Source organism: Tursiops truncatus, chromosome 20 (genome assembly GCF_011762595.2).
Source record: "Tursiops truncatus isolate mTurTru1 chromosome 20, mTurTru1.mat.Y, whole genome shotgun sequence".
Taxonomy (NCBI): Eukaryota; Metazoa; Chordata; class Mammalia; order Artiodactyla; family Delphinidae; genus Tursiops; species Tursiops truncatus.
The window spans coordinates 3,605,308-3,624,037 of NC_047053.1; the positions used below are offsets into that span (position 1 = coordinate 3,605,308).

Here is an 18,730-nt window from a genome sequence, read left to right on the forward strand (position 1 = left end):
GGCTGTGGCAGCCAAGCCCCGAGCAGCTTCTAAGGTTGTCGGAACCCAGCATCCGAGGGGCTGTTGCTGCGCAGGTCCTCGAGCTGAGAAGTGGAATTTCTAATTACACGGCATTGGGCTCTACCCTGATGACGGGCTCCATCCAGGCAAGCAGAAAGCACCCAGCTTAGAGGATGTGGGTCCCCGAGCACATCCCAAGAGGATCCCAGCCTTTGCCTGTTTTTCTGGGGGGTGGGGCATATTCTCTGATCACCAGCAAAAGCAATTCCTATTTCACACTAGTCAGTGGCACTTCGTAAATACCACTTCCAAGTTGAAATGCTTGAGAGAGAGAGAGGAAAGATGCATAATGAACCATACTAGTTACCCTTTGAAGTCATGATGTTAAAGGCTCACTCACCAAAGCCCTCAGTCCCCCTGACGCTGTCCCACTTGCCTTCCTTTCTCCCCTGCTGGTCCTTCCCTGCGTCCACGACACTTTTTCACATAAACCTCCTTGGTTTTTCACATGTGTTCCTTCTGGCAAGAAGACTCCCCTTTCCTCACATGGTCTGTACACGAACTTCTATTCATCCGTCAAAACCTTGTTCTGCGTTACCTCTTCTCTGAAACCTTTCCAGGAAAGATCCTTCCCCACTTCGACAGATTTAATCGCTCCTTCCTCTGCAATATTTCTTTGCCTTGAGCATCCTTCTCTTTTTGCCTGTATCACGCACCGCACAACTTTATTTAGCCATCTCAACCCCCGCTTTACTCACGAGCTCTGTAGTCAATATCCATGGTGTAGGCCAGGCCCTGTCCCCGCCCTCATTTACGGAACCCCCAACTGGCACCCCTTTACACTAAGAACACACTAAGAACACAGACAGCTTCTTCTCTGCCCCTAACCTGCCCTCTTTCTTTGATCTCTGATCACAGTGACTTCTCACAGGGACGTGATCCCATCCCTGGGCCCCCCAGATGCCCTTTCTCTTCCTTCCGGTCTCTACCCAACATCACCTCTTTAAAAAGCCCTAAAATAGCCCTTTTCTCCCATCACCCTCTCTCCCACAACTCTCCATCCCCTCTGTCTGTTTTATTCCTCTTTGTGGTTCTGATCACTGCAGGAGAACTTCTATTTTCATTAGTTTGTTTGTGTATCAGTCTCCTGCCCATCTCCCTAGTAGAATGTCAGTGTCAGGAGGGCAGGATCAGTGTTCATAAAATAGGCACTCAATAATAATCGTGAAATGAATAAATCTCTGCATCCCCAGAGCCTGGCACAGAGTAGCTGCTCAATTAATTGACAAAATCAATATGTAACTATAAGAAGCAAAACTGACATCATTGGCCATTGTAATCCAGGGACACCACGAGCTGAGTGGAATCAACTGGATTCGTCCCCAATTCTCTGTCCCCACTGCTGGTTTCCAATGGACACAATCCCCAGGGGTGTCCATAATGTCTGTTTCCCCCAGGTTATCCTCTTGATAGACTCCACTGAGTAGAGAAAAGACAAAGGATTTTACTATGAAGACAAAACAGCACCAAATCTAAATTAGAATGTAACTGGCAAGCAACCAGCAGCTGGAAAATGCTCTACGGCGGTCACGTGCAATAAAAATAAGTGGGACTGACTAACCCAAGCACACCGCTGAACCTGAATGATGCAGTCATGTGGGGAGCATCCTTACCTGCAGCCCAGAACGCTGGGTCCACTAGTGCTGGGTCCACAGCTCCAGCTCCTGGGACCCATCCCCCAACACAGCTGGTGCCTGAGCAACCACAGAGGACACACGCCCATAGGTGCCATGCCCTTGCACTTCCCATCCCCCCCAACCAACATCTCCCAAAGACACCATCTGGGGTAAGATGAGGTGGCTTTGATCAGAGGCCTTCAAATGAATGCAAGCTGAAGGCTCGAAGAAGCTGGTACACATTTCTCCCTGGCAAATGCTCCTTTAACAGAACACAAAAAACCATGAGCCTGTTCCGTGCTTCTGTTTCCAGCTGGGACTGGAAGAAGACAACCCTAGAAATGTGAGTGACAGAACGTTCCACCAGAGGGGACAGATGGGGAGAGACAGGGCCAGTGCACAGGGCCCACCCCCGCTCACACTGGCAGCCCCCTAACCAGGAGCCCTTAGTCGGGCTCTCCTGAGCTCACCCCTCGGCCTCTCGGATCTGTTTCTTCTAAACAGAAGCAGCCCCTGGATCCAAGGGAGACGCAGTTCTAAGCCGGGACTGATCAGTAAGTGCCACCTCTTCTATAAGCTAACACGGGAGGCTCCCAAGCTTAACTGAGTTCCTCCGCGGTGAGTGATGGGACTAAAACTAAACCGCTCTGGGGATGCTGGCAACCAGGAACCCAGTGTGCTTCTCTCAACTTGCCCAGGGTTCTCAGACAGCAGCCAGGGTCAGCCCCAGGCAGTGGGGGCCACGTGGCATCTCTCTCCCCTGGCTTCCTATGCTCGCTCAGAAGTCCCCCCCCCCCAGAGGAATGACAGGGCTCTCCCCGACCCCCAGCAGAACTAGGGACCCAAGGAGGAGGTGGGCGGCCCTGCCTGCAGGCTGTGGCCATTTGGTCCTTACCAGCCCAGTTGGGACCTGGGAAGAAGGGCCCTCTTTCCCCCAGAGCCCTGTGGGACAGTCATTCAAGTCACCCAGAGAGACAACAGGGAAGAGGGGTGTGTGGGCTCTGTCACGAGTGAGGAGGCGTGGCCTGTCCCTTCTCCTGAGCACCATGGGGACACATGCTTGTCCTGGAATTCCAAGAGCCTCATAGAAACCATGCAGTGGGGCTGGGTGTTGATCACCCCAGAAAACCATCTATACATTTTCTTGCTTTCTCTGCCTTGGAAAGACTGAAGCATTTCCTTTTCCTCAAAAATACATTCATATGATTCAAATGCATAATTCATGTCACGTCTGAATTTCTTCAGTATGGGAGGCTCTGCTGCCCCAAAAATCTTCCAGTGAGCTGAAGACCCATCCTCAACATAACATTCCACCTCCGAGCTGCCCTCCTGGGCCCTCTCCCCATCCCCCCGCATGTCCCCATCACTTGGCCAGGCCTTGCTCTGGGCCTTTCCCACAGAGCTGCTCTGCCCTGAATCCTTTCATCAGCTTTCTGGGACAATCAGCCAGCCAACTCCTATCCATACGTCAAAGCCCAGCTCAACAGTGACCTCTCCTCTGCTCCCATGGTATTTCTCACTTTGTTCTATATTATCTCTCACTATGGCCCCTTGAGGAAGATCGTGAGCTCTCTCTGGCGTCTGATAACGGGTTAACATCTGATTCTCCCAAGTGCTTTCATACTGCTTGGCCCATCCTAGTTGTTCCAGACTGTCTGGTGGATGAAATTAAATCATGGAGGAAGGAACGGTAGACTCCACGGTATCCCATTAGGACCGCCATCTAGACGCTCTGGTCACGACTTGGCGAGAAGGCTGCGTCGTTACTGCCTGATGTTCACAGGCCCCGTAGGAAGAGAAGGTGGGTATTAAGTGTCCTGGTAAAAGCTACGTAACTTTATAGGAGAGGAAGTGTGATAAGAATGAAAAACTAGTCGAGAGGACACCATCCAGGACCCCACTCTGGTGTGAAACTGTTCACCTCCAGATCGTGGGAAACACCTTAGCCAGACACACCCCTAGACCCAGAAGCGAGGTGAGAGGGCCGCACAAACAGGAGTTCAGATTTCGCCAAATACGAGGAAGGGTCCTTGCTAAGTGTGTCAGGAGATAACAAGATCGCTCGAGCAAGCAGAGTGCGTAGAGGGGAAATCCAGATCCTCCTGTAACTTAAGTTTTGTACAAACAGGTAAACTAATCCCCCATCTCTCTCTGTAAAAGGTTCCACTCATCTCCTTTCCCAGCGACACCTAATCTGAAAGTTTCCTTCGTTTCCGGTGCTGTAAAACTAAAGAACACTTTTAAGTGTCCCCCCTTGGTCCCGACACAAAGAGGGGGAAATGCATGTTTAAGAAAAGAAAAAAGCGACTGGCTTTGTTTGCAGCTCAAGGCTGCCAATGTTTCTTCGTGGCCCTGCTGTTACTTCTCAGGATCCCGTGCAGGGCAAGCAGTCAGCCTGGTGTGATGATAACACGCATGCGGACCACAGGGGCGACCCTGGACCAGGCAGGGTGCAAAGCAGCTTTGCCCCTTTATCCAGCTTCATCAGACATCCTGCTCCGTATAAACAGCACAGTGACGAGCGCTTACTTTTGAAAAGAGACATTATAATCTTCTTGGAAAGCTGAACCAGCAATTAGCCTGCTGGAAACCCAGCTAAAGAAGCTTGTAGCAAGACCCAGCTTGAAATTCTCACCCATCATCCCAGGAGCAAAGGGGGTGCAGACACAATACATTTGAGATGATGTCCCAGTGGCACAAGTATGGAATCTAACTCCCAATAAGAAGGGGTGGCTGGGACTTCCCTGGTGGTCCAGTGGTTAAGACTCTGCACTTCCACTGCAGGGGACGAGGATTCAATCCCTAGTCCGGGAACTAAGATTCCACGTGCCGAGCGGCCAAAAAAAAAAGAAGGGGCAGCCTGTTCCAAGGCGTAAAGGTGGACAGACAGAGCCCAGGGTCAGGGGTCAAACTCTTGAACTGCAAGTGACCTTGGAGACCTGTTCTGATAACGTGCCCCACACCGGCATTCGACAAACACCCCTCCTCAGGTTATCAGTTGGCACTGAATGAAAAGAGGATTCTGTACTCGGGGGAAACGCTAGGTTCAACATAATTAAACAGATTTGGGGGTTTTTCTTTGGTTACAGTACTTATCAGGGCCTTTACTGTGCTAACATGGAACCATTTTTTCTACATCACCTATTAACCTTTCAGAACTTTCTTTCACTGAAGAAACTTGAGGCAGTGCTTCTCAAAGTGTGATCTGTGGACCACCTGCCAAGGGTCCTCGAGGAGATAAAGATAAGGCCTGAGAGTATGTGTTTAAAGCTATTATAAGTCCTTTGACGTGGCTACGAAATCCAAGGCCCTGATCAAGGAACTCACTGGGCAGGGGATAGATCAGTATGGGTGTTGACACCAAAGAGATAAAGTGACTTGCTCGAGGTCACAGAGTGTCCATAGCAAGGAGCTGACCCTAAGGGTTGCCGACAAGAGGCCACAAGGAAGGAGAGTCTGTTAAAGAACTAAAAAAAATTTTAAATGGGAGAAGCAGCCATTAAAAATCATTGATGATGGTGATTCTGATTCTAACGGGCACCCAGCCAACAGACCTCCGCGCATCCTCTCCCAGGATCCCTACAGAGGTGTAAAATGAAAACTAAGTAGAAAAAAGGCTAATGCCAGCATCGGATGAGAGTGTCCATGAGGAAATTCAAGCCTGAAACAGCACATACCTGAAGGAAGGGGGGACAGGTTGTAGCTCCCCACTGTCCGGCATTGAGCTGGACCAGGCAGGTGACAAATGAGCGAAGCAGGCCAAGTGTGAGACAATAAGGAACAGTGGAAACTGTGTCCAAGGAAGAGAAGATGCCTCCGGTCACAGACACAGCTGTTCTCCAGCTCCAGCCAGCTGCTGCCATGAGAAAGGCGGGCCTAGAACTGTCAGATCCCTTATCAAAAAAAGAAAATCGGGGTGGCGGTGGGTGGCAGGGAGGAGGGATAGTTAGGGAGTTTGGGATTCACAGGTACACCCTGCTATATTTAAAATCCAAGGACCTACTATAGAGCACAGGGAACTCTGTTCAATACTCTGTAATAACTTAAATGGGAAAAGAATTTTTAAAAAGAATAGATACACGTATATAACTGAATCACTTTGCCGTATGCCTGAAACTAACACAACATTGTTAATCAACTATACTCCAATACAAAACACAAATTAAGAAAAACCCAGAAAATCTGATTTGTATCTGAAATCTGCAAATCTGTCAATATTGGCAATAAATTTGCATGTTTTTAACACCCTAAAAATATTCAGTCAAGGATTTCATTTATATTAAGTCCAACAACAGGCAAACCAATCCATGGTAGTAAAAGGTAGGACAGTGGTTATCCTTGGGACAGGGACGGTATTTAGAAGGGATCTTAGGCGTGGCTCTGGGGACTCTGGAACGCCTGTTACATGGGGATGCAGGCTGTGAAACTTCATCAGGGTGCACACTTCTGATTGGTACACTTTTTTATAGGCAAGTGAATAAAATTTTACTAAAAAAATATATATATAGGCCAGATATATAGGTAAAATAATATGATGTCTGTATTTTCTTCAAATAATATAGAAAAGACAGAATACAGCACTTCCTGGAAATGATGGAGGGAAGTCTTGGGCAAAGTAGAAATTAAGGCCACATGGACAGGTGATTGAACCAGTGGAAGTCCTACAGATGCTGCGATTTCTCTGGAGTTTCCCCCTGTGTGTGGAGAGACATGTTAACCAATGCCTGAAGTTAGAGGACATCATTCATAAGGACCAGAGCACACGGGGCTCCTGGCATGGGTCAGGGCTGGTGACCAGCAGGGCTGGCGAGCTATAAGGTCCGAGTTCTGGGCGAGGGTAGGAACTCAGTGGGCCAGGGCTGCTCTGGGATAAGACCTTCTCCTGCAAGCTGCTGTGGACACTACCAAAGTGGGTGTCTGCACAGCGGGGGGAGAGGGTGTTTAGGGTGTCAGATGACACAGCAGATGAAGAGACCATATGAAGTGAGTGGAGAAGGTTTCGGTATCATCTTGAGAACTAAGAATCTGAGTGCCCTGCTCATGGCAGGGCGGCTTCCAGGGACAGGTGAGAGGAGAGATGGGCTGGCAGACGAGGAGATGGAGGGAGCTGAGGTCAGAAAAGGGGCATCAAATATACAGATCTCATCGCGCGAGGAAGGGCTCCAGGGATGATGCCAGAGCCCCGGGTCGGTGCAGGGGTGACGGGCATGAAAACTACCAGCCTCAATGCAGACATCCTTGCAACAGAGACGGAGCAGAGAGTGAGTGTAAGTTGGGACAGACAAAGAGAGAAAAAAATATAATCTTGGGGATATTTTATATGGAAAAGTCTGTGTTTGAGGGGAGGAAAGAAACAACAAAAGACATGGCTTAAACTGGTCCGGAAGGAACATCTTGTCACATTTCAGCCACGGAGAGAAGCTCCATGTCGTAGAGTTTGAAGGGCCCTCAGGGAGGCACTGGGTTCAGGACGCTAAGTCACCTACAGATACAGCTGTATGACCTTGGCCATCTCTGTGAGGTCCCCTTTCCTCCTCTGCAGAATGTGGAAAATCACACAGGAAGTATCACTGCTAAGATGAAATGCACGCTGGCCACTGGCCTGCACACAACAGGCCTCAATCGCTAAGGCGGAGATATCTTTTTTCCTATTACATCACCTAGTGACTGACATTCCCTCTCCTTCCTTCTTCTCCTTAGCTCTCTCTGGAAGGTTCCCGGAAAATAAAATACAAAATCACATTTCTTAATTTTGACTATTGAATATTTTATCACACGTACTCTCATCTCCTTAAAATGGTTTTTAGATGTAATCGTGGTTCAGGAGGACTAATGGTTATTTTTAGCCAATGCCGAGCTTGCTTTGAGACCTCTTTGAAGCCTGTATAGTTCACCGACTAACGGGGCACCTCAAGGACAAGTTCACATCTCTTGAACCTCCTTGGGACCTCAAGTGCTGCCCGGGAGAGCCCTTGCTAAAAGTAAATGCTCAAACAGGGCATTTTTAGGGCAATGATACTTTCTGTATGACACTATAATGATGGATACGTGTCATTATATATTCGTCAAAAGCCATAAAATGTGTAACATCAAGCGTGAACCCTGATGTAAACTATGGATTTTGGACGACAGTGATGAGCAGTGCAGGTTCATCAATGGGTTCATCAGAAAGGTTCATCAGGTTCATCAAAAAGACAAAAACAAGTGTGTGGCTCTGGGGCTTTAGGTTGAGAGCAGGGAAGCCGTATCTGTGAGAAGCAGGACGTATATGGGAACTCTGTCTTTTCGATTTTGCTGTGAATCTAAAAGTGCTCTAAAAAAATAAACTCTATATATTTTTAAAAGCTAAGTGCTCAACAAATCCTTGCTGGAATAGGTTAAAAAAAAAAAAGGTCAACACGACTTATAAGAATGACTTCGACTACAGAAAGAGACTTCAAATGGTCACCTTTCCCTTCCTCCATCAAGTATTTCAAATCAATGACAAAGTGATGAGACCTCTCTACCTTGCTCTCCTACCCTCTACCACACATATTTGGGCATCTATCTGTAGAAGCTCTTCGGTAGGACAGGATGTTTATTTCTTTGTGTATCTGTGTTAACTGGCAGCACCAACATATACTGTCTGGAGGCTGGAACAGTCAGATGGAGGGCATCAGGGACCCAAGGACCAGCACGCGTGAGAGGAATGGTTGGGCTGAGCCAGGATGGGTTTCCAGCCAGAGGGGAGGATGGGGAGGGAGATGCCTTCCCGCTGGGGGGTGCGGCAGGCACCGGGAGTGATCTGGAGGTTACTGTTCTCTAATTGTTGGCTGGGTGTGTCTTCTCCTCCAGGGAGACTACTTTAATGAACATGTGGACCAAATCCTGCATTTCTTCAACATCTCCTGCAGCAATAAGCAATATCTTAAGTGAGCTTCCTGCCCTTTTAAGACAGGTCATCTCCTGCACCTCCGAAAAAACTTCCGGAGGACAAGGCTGCCTCATCCAAATACACAGCAGAATTCTCAACGCCACCCTGTAAAGCCCACCCCGAGAAGAGGCATTTTCGAGCTGGGATTCTGCCTGGACAGCACCAGGGGAGGGTCAGCTGGTCAGTGCCCCCTCCCCCAAGCTGGGGGAGCAGAAAGGCGGCTTCCAGGTTGCCCGGGGAGCCATGCGTTACCACTCTGGGTAGGGGCAGAGGGAAGGAGGGCGGGCGCCCCGGGAGTGCGTGTCTTCGAGGACCCTAGGGGAGCAGCGGGGGTGGGCTGCGGAGGGACGGGCCCCTGGTCTCAGTCGAGCGGAGATTCAGGAATCGGAAGGGGGCTGAGAATTATTTGCTTTTCCTTTCCCTCCTCTCCGATCCGTCGGACTCTTTCCCACTTTTTCTCTTCATCCCGTCACTTAACGGGTCACATTATGGGAACTAACTTATTTTTGGTTATCTATTGAATTTGCTGAATCGCATTTTAAGTACCCTTTATAGAAGTGGGTGAATTGAGGATTATATCTTTCCCCAAAAGAGAAAAAGGTGAGGAGGGGGGCTAAGGGGCGGAGGGGGAGAAAGAAAAGAAACGTGCCGGTTGAAAACCGACCCCACCCTCTTCCGCGCCCAAACTATGGCCCTAAAACGACAAAGCTTCCAAGTCCGGCTCTGAAGAATTCATTCATTCAGACCCACGTCCGACGCCACGGTTGCAGGGACGGGAAAGTCTGACTCCGTCCTCACTGCTCCACCCAACAAAGGCAAATGTTCAGAGAAGAGACACAGAGATCAGCAGATAAGCCGGCCTTGGAGAGCGTTTCAGCATCCGCTCGCCTCCCGGACAGGATGCGCAGCAGCTGGGAAGCCGGGCCTGGCCCCGGCGGGGCGCGCCCCTCTGCCCGCCCCTCTGGGCGGGGCCATCATGCAGACGGGCTGCCATTGGTCTCCTGACAGCTGCTAGGGCCAATCAGCGCGGGGCCGGGACCGCCGGCATCACCCTCTGCGAGCGCGGGATGCTAGGCCCAGCTGCGCCCAACAGGTGAGGCGGGAGCGCGGGGCTCGGCTGGTCACGTGGTCGCGGCTGGCGACCCGCGGCGCGGAGGGGCAGCCAGGCCGCTGGCCCCGCCCCCGACACGAGGCGGCACCGCCATCTGCCTCCTCGGACCAGATGCGGGGGTCCCACGCGACCCAGGGGCCGTGCTGACTGGTCCCCGAGGCATGCCCGCCGCGGAGCACGTCCCGCGCCCTCGGCTGCGCGTCGCCCACCCTTACAGAGCCGGGAGTCCGCGCGGACGCCCCTCTGGCTGCCAGAGAGCAGACACGTGGCCCGTCGCGCCTGCTGGGCCATGTTGGACACTTCTGTCACCAGTGCCTCCCTCCTGCCCCCATTCATTAAATCGAGTGTGCGTGAAAAATCTGCTTCTTCTACTTCTCTTCCCACTATGTACGTGCGGTTTTTTTTCACTCTCCATTTGTTGCCCCAAGCTTCGTATTGCCCAGAACCATCTTTCAGCATTTTGTGGGTTTCTAAGTAAGTGTAACCCTGTTAAGTATTGTGGGGCAAAGATCCGGGGAAAAAACAGGGATTATGAATCATATGCCCCCAAGTTGCTTGCTGAACGCACATGGAATCATTCACAATCTAGTCAAAGGGGTTTAAAAGTGACCCCTTGGCACAAAACAGTCTAGCTTGGGCTGAAACGCAATTTACAAAACCAGAGTCTTACTTTAACACATTTGCTATAGGTACTTAGGGGCAAAAATATTTTATGCCAAGAGTTTCTCTGTTCTGTAACAAATGTATCAATTTAAAGTCACAGTGAATACGTATGTGTATACACACATACATACTTTTAAAATGCAGGTAGAAAATATGAATGCCTTGCTGGCAGTACTCTTTATACCAGCTCCCTCTCCCCAGATCTGGACTCGTAATTTTTAAAAGCAGCTCTCTTTGGGAGGCAACAAACTGCATTCCAACTTTGCTATTTTAAAATGCTTCATCCATGACAAAATGAAGCACATTTTCTTAATGCCCCAGTAACTTAGGCTATTTTTAATATTTTTCAAGTCACAGATGTATATTTAAAGGAATACTTTCAGATATAATATAAAGGAAACCAATGTCACCCTTATCTATGTACAGAGAAAATTAATCGGGGATATTATTAGCACTAGCAGTATTTTCACACAGTCTCTTGGCTGGAATGAAAAGTATTTATTATCATATTAGTAGGCTAGTAATTGCTCCTCGCATCCTAAACTTTTCCCCAAATCTAAAATCAGAAAGGAATATATGCTAATACCAGTTTTATTTGATGTTAGTTTTATTTAGGTATAGTTTGAGAGGAACAGGAGAGCTCTAACAAGGTAATCTTTTAAATATATATTTTTTTAATGTTTCATGCTCTACTCCCGAATAGTTTTCAAAGATATCAGTATCTTATTTCTTTTCAGTCATGGTAAATGTTTTCATTTGAGGTAGGTAGCATATTGTACTCATTACCCTTGAAAATATGCCACATACTTGGGGAATTCATTTTGCTGGGATTCCTGACTATCCCGACAGCCTAGCACTGAAATTTCCCTTACTGTCTGAAATCACTGACTGTTAAAAGAGAGAGGTAGCACCCTATCTGGAAACTAAGTCTATTCACAGCAAAGGAAGCACTCATTATGCTGTGCCTTTAGAGTGGACTTTTTGTGTTTCTGTCAATCAACTTAATTTCCATGTTCATAGAATTGAGAGCATAAAGTATTGAAAAACTACTGACATAGAAAGCGGTGAGCAGGCAGCCTTGGTCACGTATTTCAGTCCTGAAGCTTTAAATAAATGCCACTTCCCTGATTCATAACAATAACCGACTGGTGAATCTTTTTTTTTTTTTTTTTAAATTCCTGGTGTGCTTTTAATTCTAAATAATTTTAGTGATTCAAAGGCTTATCTTATATAATCAGAAAACCTTACGTTCTACAACGTTTTCAACCAAAAGGTACATCAGCATAGATATTTGAAATGAGGTTTTTGGGACATATTGATTTTTCAAACTATCTCAAAGCTTTTCTTCAGACAAAAAATAAACACACCAAACCAGAAAAAAACAGAAGCTGTGACAGCTCACTTTAAAATGGCAAGTAATACAACTTTAGCTGGGAAAAATATCCTTTATAAATATTAGTCTATATTAAATTGTAAATTTTCAATAATCAGTCTCCATTAAAAAAACAAAATCTAGTTTAGTAGCTTAGTCAAATTGCAGTATTCTATTTTGATATATATATTTTTAAGACATGGGCTGCAACCTGATTTTTAGAGACCTGTTCAATAATAGCATATCATCTGGAAGATAAGTGTAATTTAATTCATGCACTTCAGCGTTTTATTCACCTAAAACAAATAGGTTGCTATTTAATATTGACGATTTTATTAACTCAGAGCATCTGGGAAAACACTTATGATTAGGTTAATTTATGTTATATTTTCCCCTCAACTTGTAAAAGATTAATCAACCATTTTATGGTCTAATTTAGGTGCCTAATTGAAAACAGAGTCCAACACATGCTACACTGTCTTGCTAATAAATCTTGACAGCTTTGTAACATGATGGTTTGTATTTCAAATTGTTGCATATAAATGTAGATTTTTGATCTTCACCCAGCAGCCTGAAGTGAGCTGCATACTTGATTTAAACTCCTGGACTGAAAAAATGCAATTACTTCAAAAAGGATTATCCCCAATCAGATCTTATCTTAAATTTCCCTTAGGGAAGACTGAAACAGTCTTTGCCACCAAGTTTTTAGAAATAGAGTAGGAAAAGAGGGGAGAAATTAGTTTTCTCAGCATTTGTTAAATTTAAAATGTAGGGAAAGTTCTCTTTTGAGACAGAGATTTCTAAAGTCACTGGGTTTCAGATTCTAATTCTAAAGAGCTCTATCCAAGTGTTAGTTGTAATTTTTGTAATTGTCTTCTGGTTAATAAATACAAGTTTTCAGTCTTGATTTGAAGCACTGTACTTTTTTAAATGAATAAATTCATTCCAAGAGCTTTTGGAACATCTCATTTAACCCTGTATTCTCCCATGTCTCCCAGCCTTAAAAAGGACACATAGAAGAGAATAAATTTCCTCTCGGTGGGGACCCTTGCCATGTTTTCTCAGCCTTTATACTTGAGGATATTTTTGTCATTTTAATGACTCCATTGATTCTCACTGTCCTGTGCAGGCAGAGAAAGGAAACTGCCACAGTGATGTAATTATCCTCACTCTGGTTATAAACTAACTTTGGATGCCCTCACTATCCTGTTCTGGAGCTGGTCTTCTTTTAAAGTAAATGACAAAGTGAGCAACCTTCACTGAGGTCACTGGAGGTGCAATAGAAAACTCAAAAAAAAAAAAAAAAACCCAAAAAACAAAGAAACCCCAACAACTCAGTTTTGAATTCATCATTTATGACCAACATCACGTTCTGTCATTTAAGCAAGGGAGAATGGCCCAGAGTGACCTCTGGAGCAGGACTGCCTGGGTTGGTGTATCAGCTTTGCCACTTTCTAGCTGTGAGATCCTGGGCCAGTAGCTTAACCTCTCTGGGCCTGTGCTTCTTCATCTGTAAAAGTACCTACTTCACAGGATGGTAATGAGGATTAAATCTGCTAATCCTGTAAAACTTGAAACAGTGCCTGGCACATAGAGAAAACACTCAGTAAGTGTTAGCTACCAAGATGATTAAACCACACACACACACACACACACAGCACCTTTTTTTCATGTGGCCACAGCATTAAAGTGTCAGCTTAGTTTGTACAACCAAAAATGGAAAGGAGAGTCAAGGCGGGAAAGGAGTTTCTGCCACTGTAAAGTCTAAGGAATATTTCTATACAAAAAAATAGTAATTCCACAATATTTGGCTAAAGTAAATCTCAAACTGAGGTCATTAAATTTGTGAAATCTACCAAACTTAAGCCAAATCAAAAAGAGAAACTTATTAAAGAAATGTATATACTTCATTTTAGACCATTCAGAGTTTAAATCAATGTTGAATGCCTAAATGTACCGGGTGGGTGTTTCTCCATCTTGGTATGTGTGAGGTTCTCCTGAACCTGTTTGTCGTTTCTCAGACACCATCACCCCCTGCAACAGAAGGTAAGGGCCAGTTTAAACGGAAGTCCTCATAAGCCACTCCGTGGGGTCCTCGTAAGTACCTGCTCAGTTTGGGAGGCCTGATTCAAGAGTGAGCTGGATGATGAACTGGAAAAGTAAACCCGGAAGAGTTTTCGTCCCAGACTAAAACAAACTCGGGTTCCAGGTGGACCGTCTGATTTTTGCAGCGGGGGAAGGCAGCGGCAAACCACCCACCCTCTGGCCAGTGGCGGGTCAGCTCCGCGTGGCCACCACGATAGGCTCCATCCCACCGCGATCCGTCCCTTTGGGGCTGATGGCGTCTAGTTCTGCCACGTGGAAGGAACTACAATCAACTGGGGAGACTTCAAGCAAATCCGCCCAGGCCCTGGGTTACTGGTTAGGCCCGGAGCCGGGCTGTGTAAGTCGATGAAATTTACTAATCACTCGTTCAGACATAGGCAAGATCTCATTCTCCAGCCGACGACGACGCTGACCCTTGGATTCAACCATCCGTGCCCGTAGTTGTTTAACGCCTTCAAGATGTCTCTCCTGTCTCCTATTTTCTAGCGTCGAGGACTTGCTTTAACTACTTGTTTCTGAACTGCAACTCTGACTAATTACTATTTATACCCTTCTCCAATCTGCTGCCTGATTGCACAGATGAAGCCGAGCAGCGCACCTCTGGCGAGCAGCTGGGCTGGGCCCCGCAGACTGAACTCTGGGGAGGGGGGGGAGGAAGGAGGAGGGCGAAGGGTGCTCCCTAGACACCGGATTTTAGGAAAAGCCTTCTGGGTCAGGCTTCTTCTCCGGTGTGTCTGTTTTTCCAGTTAAAACGGCCGCCTTCAAAATAATTAAGTCCACACATTTGCCCAGACATCCAGAATATTCTAAATTATTTTAAAAGTTGTAATTAAGCAGATGGCATTGAAAAGATTCTTTTATTCTTTTTTCCTTAAAACAAAAACGAAAGCAAAAAACCACTAACCCTGCGGCCACGCCCGGCGCGGCTGGAGCAGCCCGGGATCGCAGCTCTGCGGGCGAGCCGCTGCGTCTGCAGTTCGCTCCTCCAGCTGCGAGCTCCGCGGGGTCATCGCCGCGGGCCCTGGGCCTCCGGGCCCAGACAGTCCGGATCATCAGGGTAGGGAGGCGGCTCGGGAGGAGGATGCACTTCCCGCTCCCCGCGGCCCGGCCAAGCCCCAGCGCCCCCCAAGCCCAGCCGCCTCGCGGGCCGCGATGCGAGCGGCCCCGGGCGCCGGTCCCGCCCGCCCGAAGCTCCCGGGCTGCGCTCCCCGCTGCAGGCGCGCCGCCAGCCTTTCCAGGGCGACTCCGTTCTTTATTCTGCGTTGTTGAGTCGATCAGAAGGAACGTGGCAGGTGGAGGGCGGCCGCCTAAGAGACTGCGCGAATCTGCCTGTGGTGACTTCCACTGCCCAACCCAGGTGCTTCTAGAACCGCCCGACATTAAGGAGTCAGTTCTTTTCCTGCCAGTTCCTCCCAGGCCGGCCCCCACTACGTCTGATCTCAGAAAATCCCCGGCTGCCTCCGGCCTCCGGTGGGTTCTACCTGGACGGGCGCTAGTTACAGCCTGACGTCCCGGCCCCCGGCATCGCCATCCGAGGAGGAGGATTGGTGGTGGCAGAAATGACAACAATACGATCGATGACAATAGCTGGCAATTAGAGAGGCCCCCATCTGCCAGCCAGGCAGGCACCTGACCCGCGCGTCGGAGAACCGGGCCGCCCATTGCACAGGTGAGAGCAGTGAGGCCCGCACGACAAGCCAGCTGCCAGGGCCGGGACGTGGACCCAGGCTCGGGCTCCAGAGCTCGAATTCGCAACAACCGGTGTCGAGGGCCCGGGGACAGTGGGAAGGGTGACTGTCACAGCTGGCTAAACCTCGAGACTTGGGCAACTCCTGACAATAATAAAAACATTAGGACAAAAGGGAGGGGGAGGGCGAGGCTGGGAAGAGAGCGGTTTTAATCCGCTCGGTCAGCCCCCTTTTATCCTCCAAGCTCTCCCGGTCCCCAAAGAGGGGCTACGGTCAGGGAATGGGGTTTGGTTCGACTCTCCCCTTTTGTTTTCCGAAGTCTCCACCCTCTTGGAGGCTAACTGGGCCTGGAGGGGTGCCGGGGGCTAGAGGAAGTCACGTTTGCGGGGCTCGGAGATGGTGACCGGGGAGAAGGGGTGGGGGCCGGTGGCCTGGCCCCTGGTTGGCGACGGGATTTCCCAAGGCCCGAGTCTGGACCGCGGGCCCACCCGCGCCTCACCGGAAACTCGAGCGACCCCACAGCTCACCCCAAAGACTGCGGGAAGCCTTGAGCAGGGGTCGTGATTATGACCCCGAGGGGCCGCTGTCCCTTTGGAACCGAACCCACAACCCGACCAGAGAACCGACTTTACAGAAGCCCCGACCTCTGGGCAACCCGCATTTCTCAATCAATGGGCCCCGAATATTCTTTGCACCCTTTAGTGTCAAGGGCCCGCGGAGACACGCCTCCCTGCCCTGGCTCTCTCAGCACCCCGGCCTGGGAGGCGGAAACGGGAGGGCCGAGCCCCAGGCGCCGCTAAGCCTTCAAAGCCGCGCGCCTCCCGCCGGCTGCAGTGCGCGCCTTTGCCCGACAGGGACCAGCACCGCTCCACGCGCCACGCGCCCGCTGGCTCACCCTCCGGAGCCCAGGCTGCCCGGCCGCAAGCCGGTCTGACCCCCTTCGGAAGGTGAACAGACTCCCCTTGGCCTCCGCAGGACGGCGTTGCTCTCACCCCATCCCCATCTGGGCAGCAGAAGCTGCTCTAGAAGTTGGTCTGGGGCGGAGACGGCGACCGGCGGGGCGCAGACCGTCCCGGATCCGAGAGGAAAAATAAAATGCGAGCGACGCTGGCTGGATTCGTCTGGGCCGCGGCCACAGTTAGAGGGTCGCGCGCTCCCATGAACACCGTCGCAGTCACTGCCCTCCTTCTTTTAGGAGAGATCGCCCGATTAATCTTTGGGCACCGTGGGCCGCTGAGCCCCCAGAGCTCCTCGAGAAGTTTCTCCGGACTGTGGTGAGAGCGGAGCCCAGCGCACCCCGTACGTACCGCGCTGCGGGCCAGCACCGCGCGGTCGTTGCTCGGCCCCTCCCGGACCCCGGTGGTCCGAAGCTGTACCCTTGTCACTTCCACCAGCACATGCCACGTCTCCCTCCTCTGCCCGTCGGGATCGCGGCTGGCGCCCCAGGCCCCAGCCCTGGCCCTGCCGGGGAAACTCACCGGTACCAGGCGAGGCCCTTGTCGTAGCTGCGGTCGAAGAAGTGGGGCTCGGCGCCCACGGCGCGCACGTCGGGGTGCACGCGCAGGAATTCGAGCAGCGCCCGCGTGCCGCCCTTCTTCACGCCGATGATGATGGCCTGCGGCAGCTGCTTGCTGCCCGACCCGCTGAAGAAGCTAGAGATGGGGCTGGGGGAGTCCGGCGCCTCGGGACTCTGCTCTTCCTGGCTCGCGGCGCCCTCGGCCGTCTCCCCGCCAGGAGCCAACTGGGTGGCTGGCGCCGCCGGGAACGGCAGCCTCGAGGGAGGTCCGTCGCGACCTGAGGCCAGGGCCGGCGGGGCGAGGGCGGCGCGGGACCCCGAGCCCAGCAGCAGCAACCCGGGCGCGGCGGCGCACGAGCCGGAGCACGAGTACAGGAACATGTAGAGCCAGATGCAGAGCATGGCGAAGAGCAGCGCGAGCTTCCTTCTCACCGCTGGCGGGGGCGGCGGCGGCTGCGGCAGAAGCCGGCCGGGGACATCGAGGCAGGATCGGCTGCCGCTCAGGCGCTGCCCCATGCGCTGCCCGCGGGCGCGGCGAGGAGCATGGCTCAGCACATGGCGCGGGTCCCGCCGGAGCCGTGAGCGCGGAGAGAGTACCCTGTACGCCGAGTGGTTCGGCTTATTGCCCCCGCGCGCCCGCGGCCGCCGCTGCTGCTGCTGCTCTTCCCCAGGTGGCGGCGGCAGCTGTAGCGGCGGCGGCTTTTGACATGCTGCCCGGAGGAGCCGCAACTGGAACGAAAGTCGGGTGGCGGCAACTGCTGGTCGGGGGCTGCGACGCCGCGCTCGGGGCCAGCAGAGCGCCTCACTCGCGCGCCCGGGCCCCTCCAAACGGTGCGCGCTGCACGGCCGCTCGCCGGGGCTGCCTTCCCGCGGTCCTGCGAACCGAGCCTTGACTGCTGCCCCGGCGCTTCCCCGCGGAGGCTGCGAAGTAGAACTGCGCAGGAAGAGAGCCGGGGACCCAGGCAGAGTGGGCGGGCCCGGCCACCGGGAGTGACGGGTCGCTCCACCTACCAGAAACACGGAGCACCATGCAAATCCAGCCGCTCCGCTGAGGGTTCGACAGCCAACCGGCTCACGGAACGTGGGGGTGTGGAAAGGGTTTGGAGCAGTGGAGAGCAGTCGGAGGTTGCTATTGGCTGAGACAAGGGGCGGGCTCCGAGGGGCGGAGCCAGGGGGCTGGTGACAGGAGCAGCTGGAAGGAAGGATGCTGGAGAGACCTAGCGCTGCGCCCCGGCTCCCGCGCGCACTTCCGCACTTGCTCCCCAGGAGCCAGCCTTGGCTGCAGTTGTCCCTGTGTGGGGACGCGAGTCCCCATCCAGATGTTTCGCGGGCGGGATCGTCGTGTGTGCGTGTGTTAGAAATAGGGAGGGCGGTGGAGGAGCGAGAGTCAGGCCGGAGATGCCCGCCCACCCCACGCCGGGATTCGGAGGGGGGGGCCCTTCCGGGACTGGCACCGGTTTAGGAAGTTTAAGTGGAAATCGCTGTCAAACTTTTTTTTTTTTTTTTTGCGGTACGCGGGCCTCTCACTGTTGTGGCCTCTCCCGTTGCGGAGCACAGGCTCCGGACGCGCAGGCTCAGCGGCCATGGCTCACGGGCTAAGCCGCTCCGCGGCATGTGGGATCTTCCCGGACCGGGGCACGAATCCGTGTCCCCTGCATCGGCTGGCGGACTCTCAACCACTGCGC

General features: G+C 51.2%; 1 protein-coding gene across 1 annotated transcript in view; it reads right to left on the minus strand.

The window, feature by feature from the left end:
* Positions 1-18,470, minus strand: part of LOC101318383 (heparan sulfate glucosamine 3-O-sulfotransferase 3B1) — a 38,512-nt gene extending 20,042 nt beyond the window's left edge. Inside the window, exon 1 of the mRNA XM_033846865.2 lies at positions 17,008-18,470. Within this exon, the coding sequence (XP_033702756.1) occupies positions 17,008-17,561 (554 nt within the window). The 5' untranslated portion in view covers positions 17,562-18,470. The remainder of the gene's footprint in view (positions 1-17,007) is intronic.
* Positions 18,471-18,730: the final 260 nt, after the last annotated feature.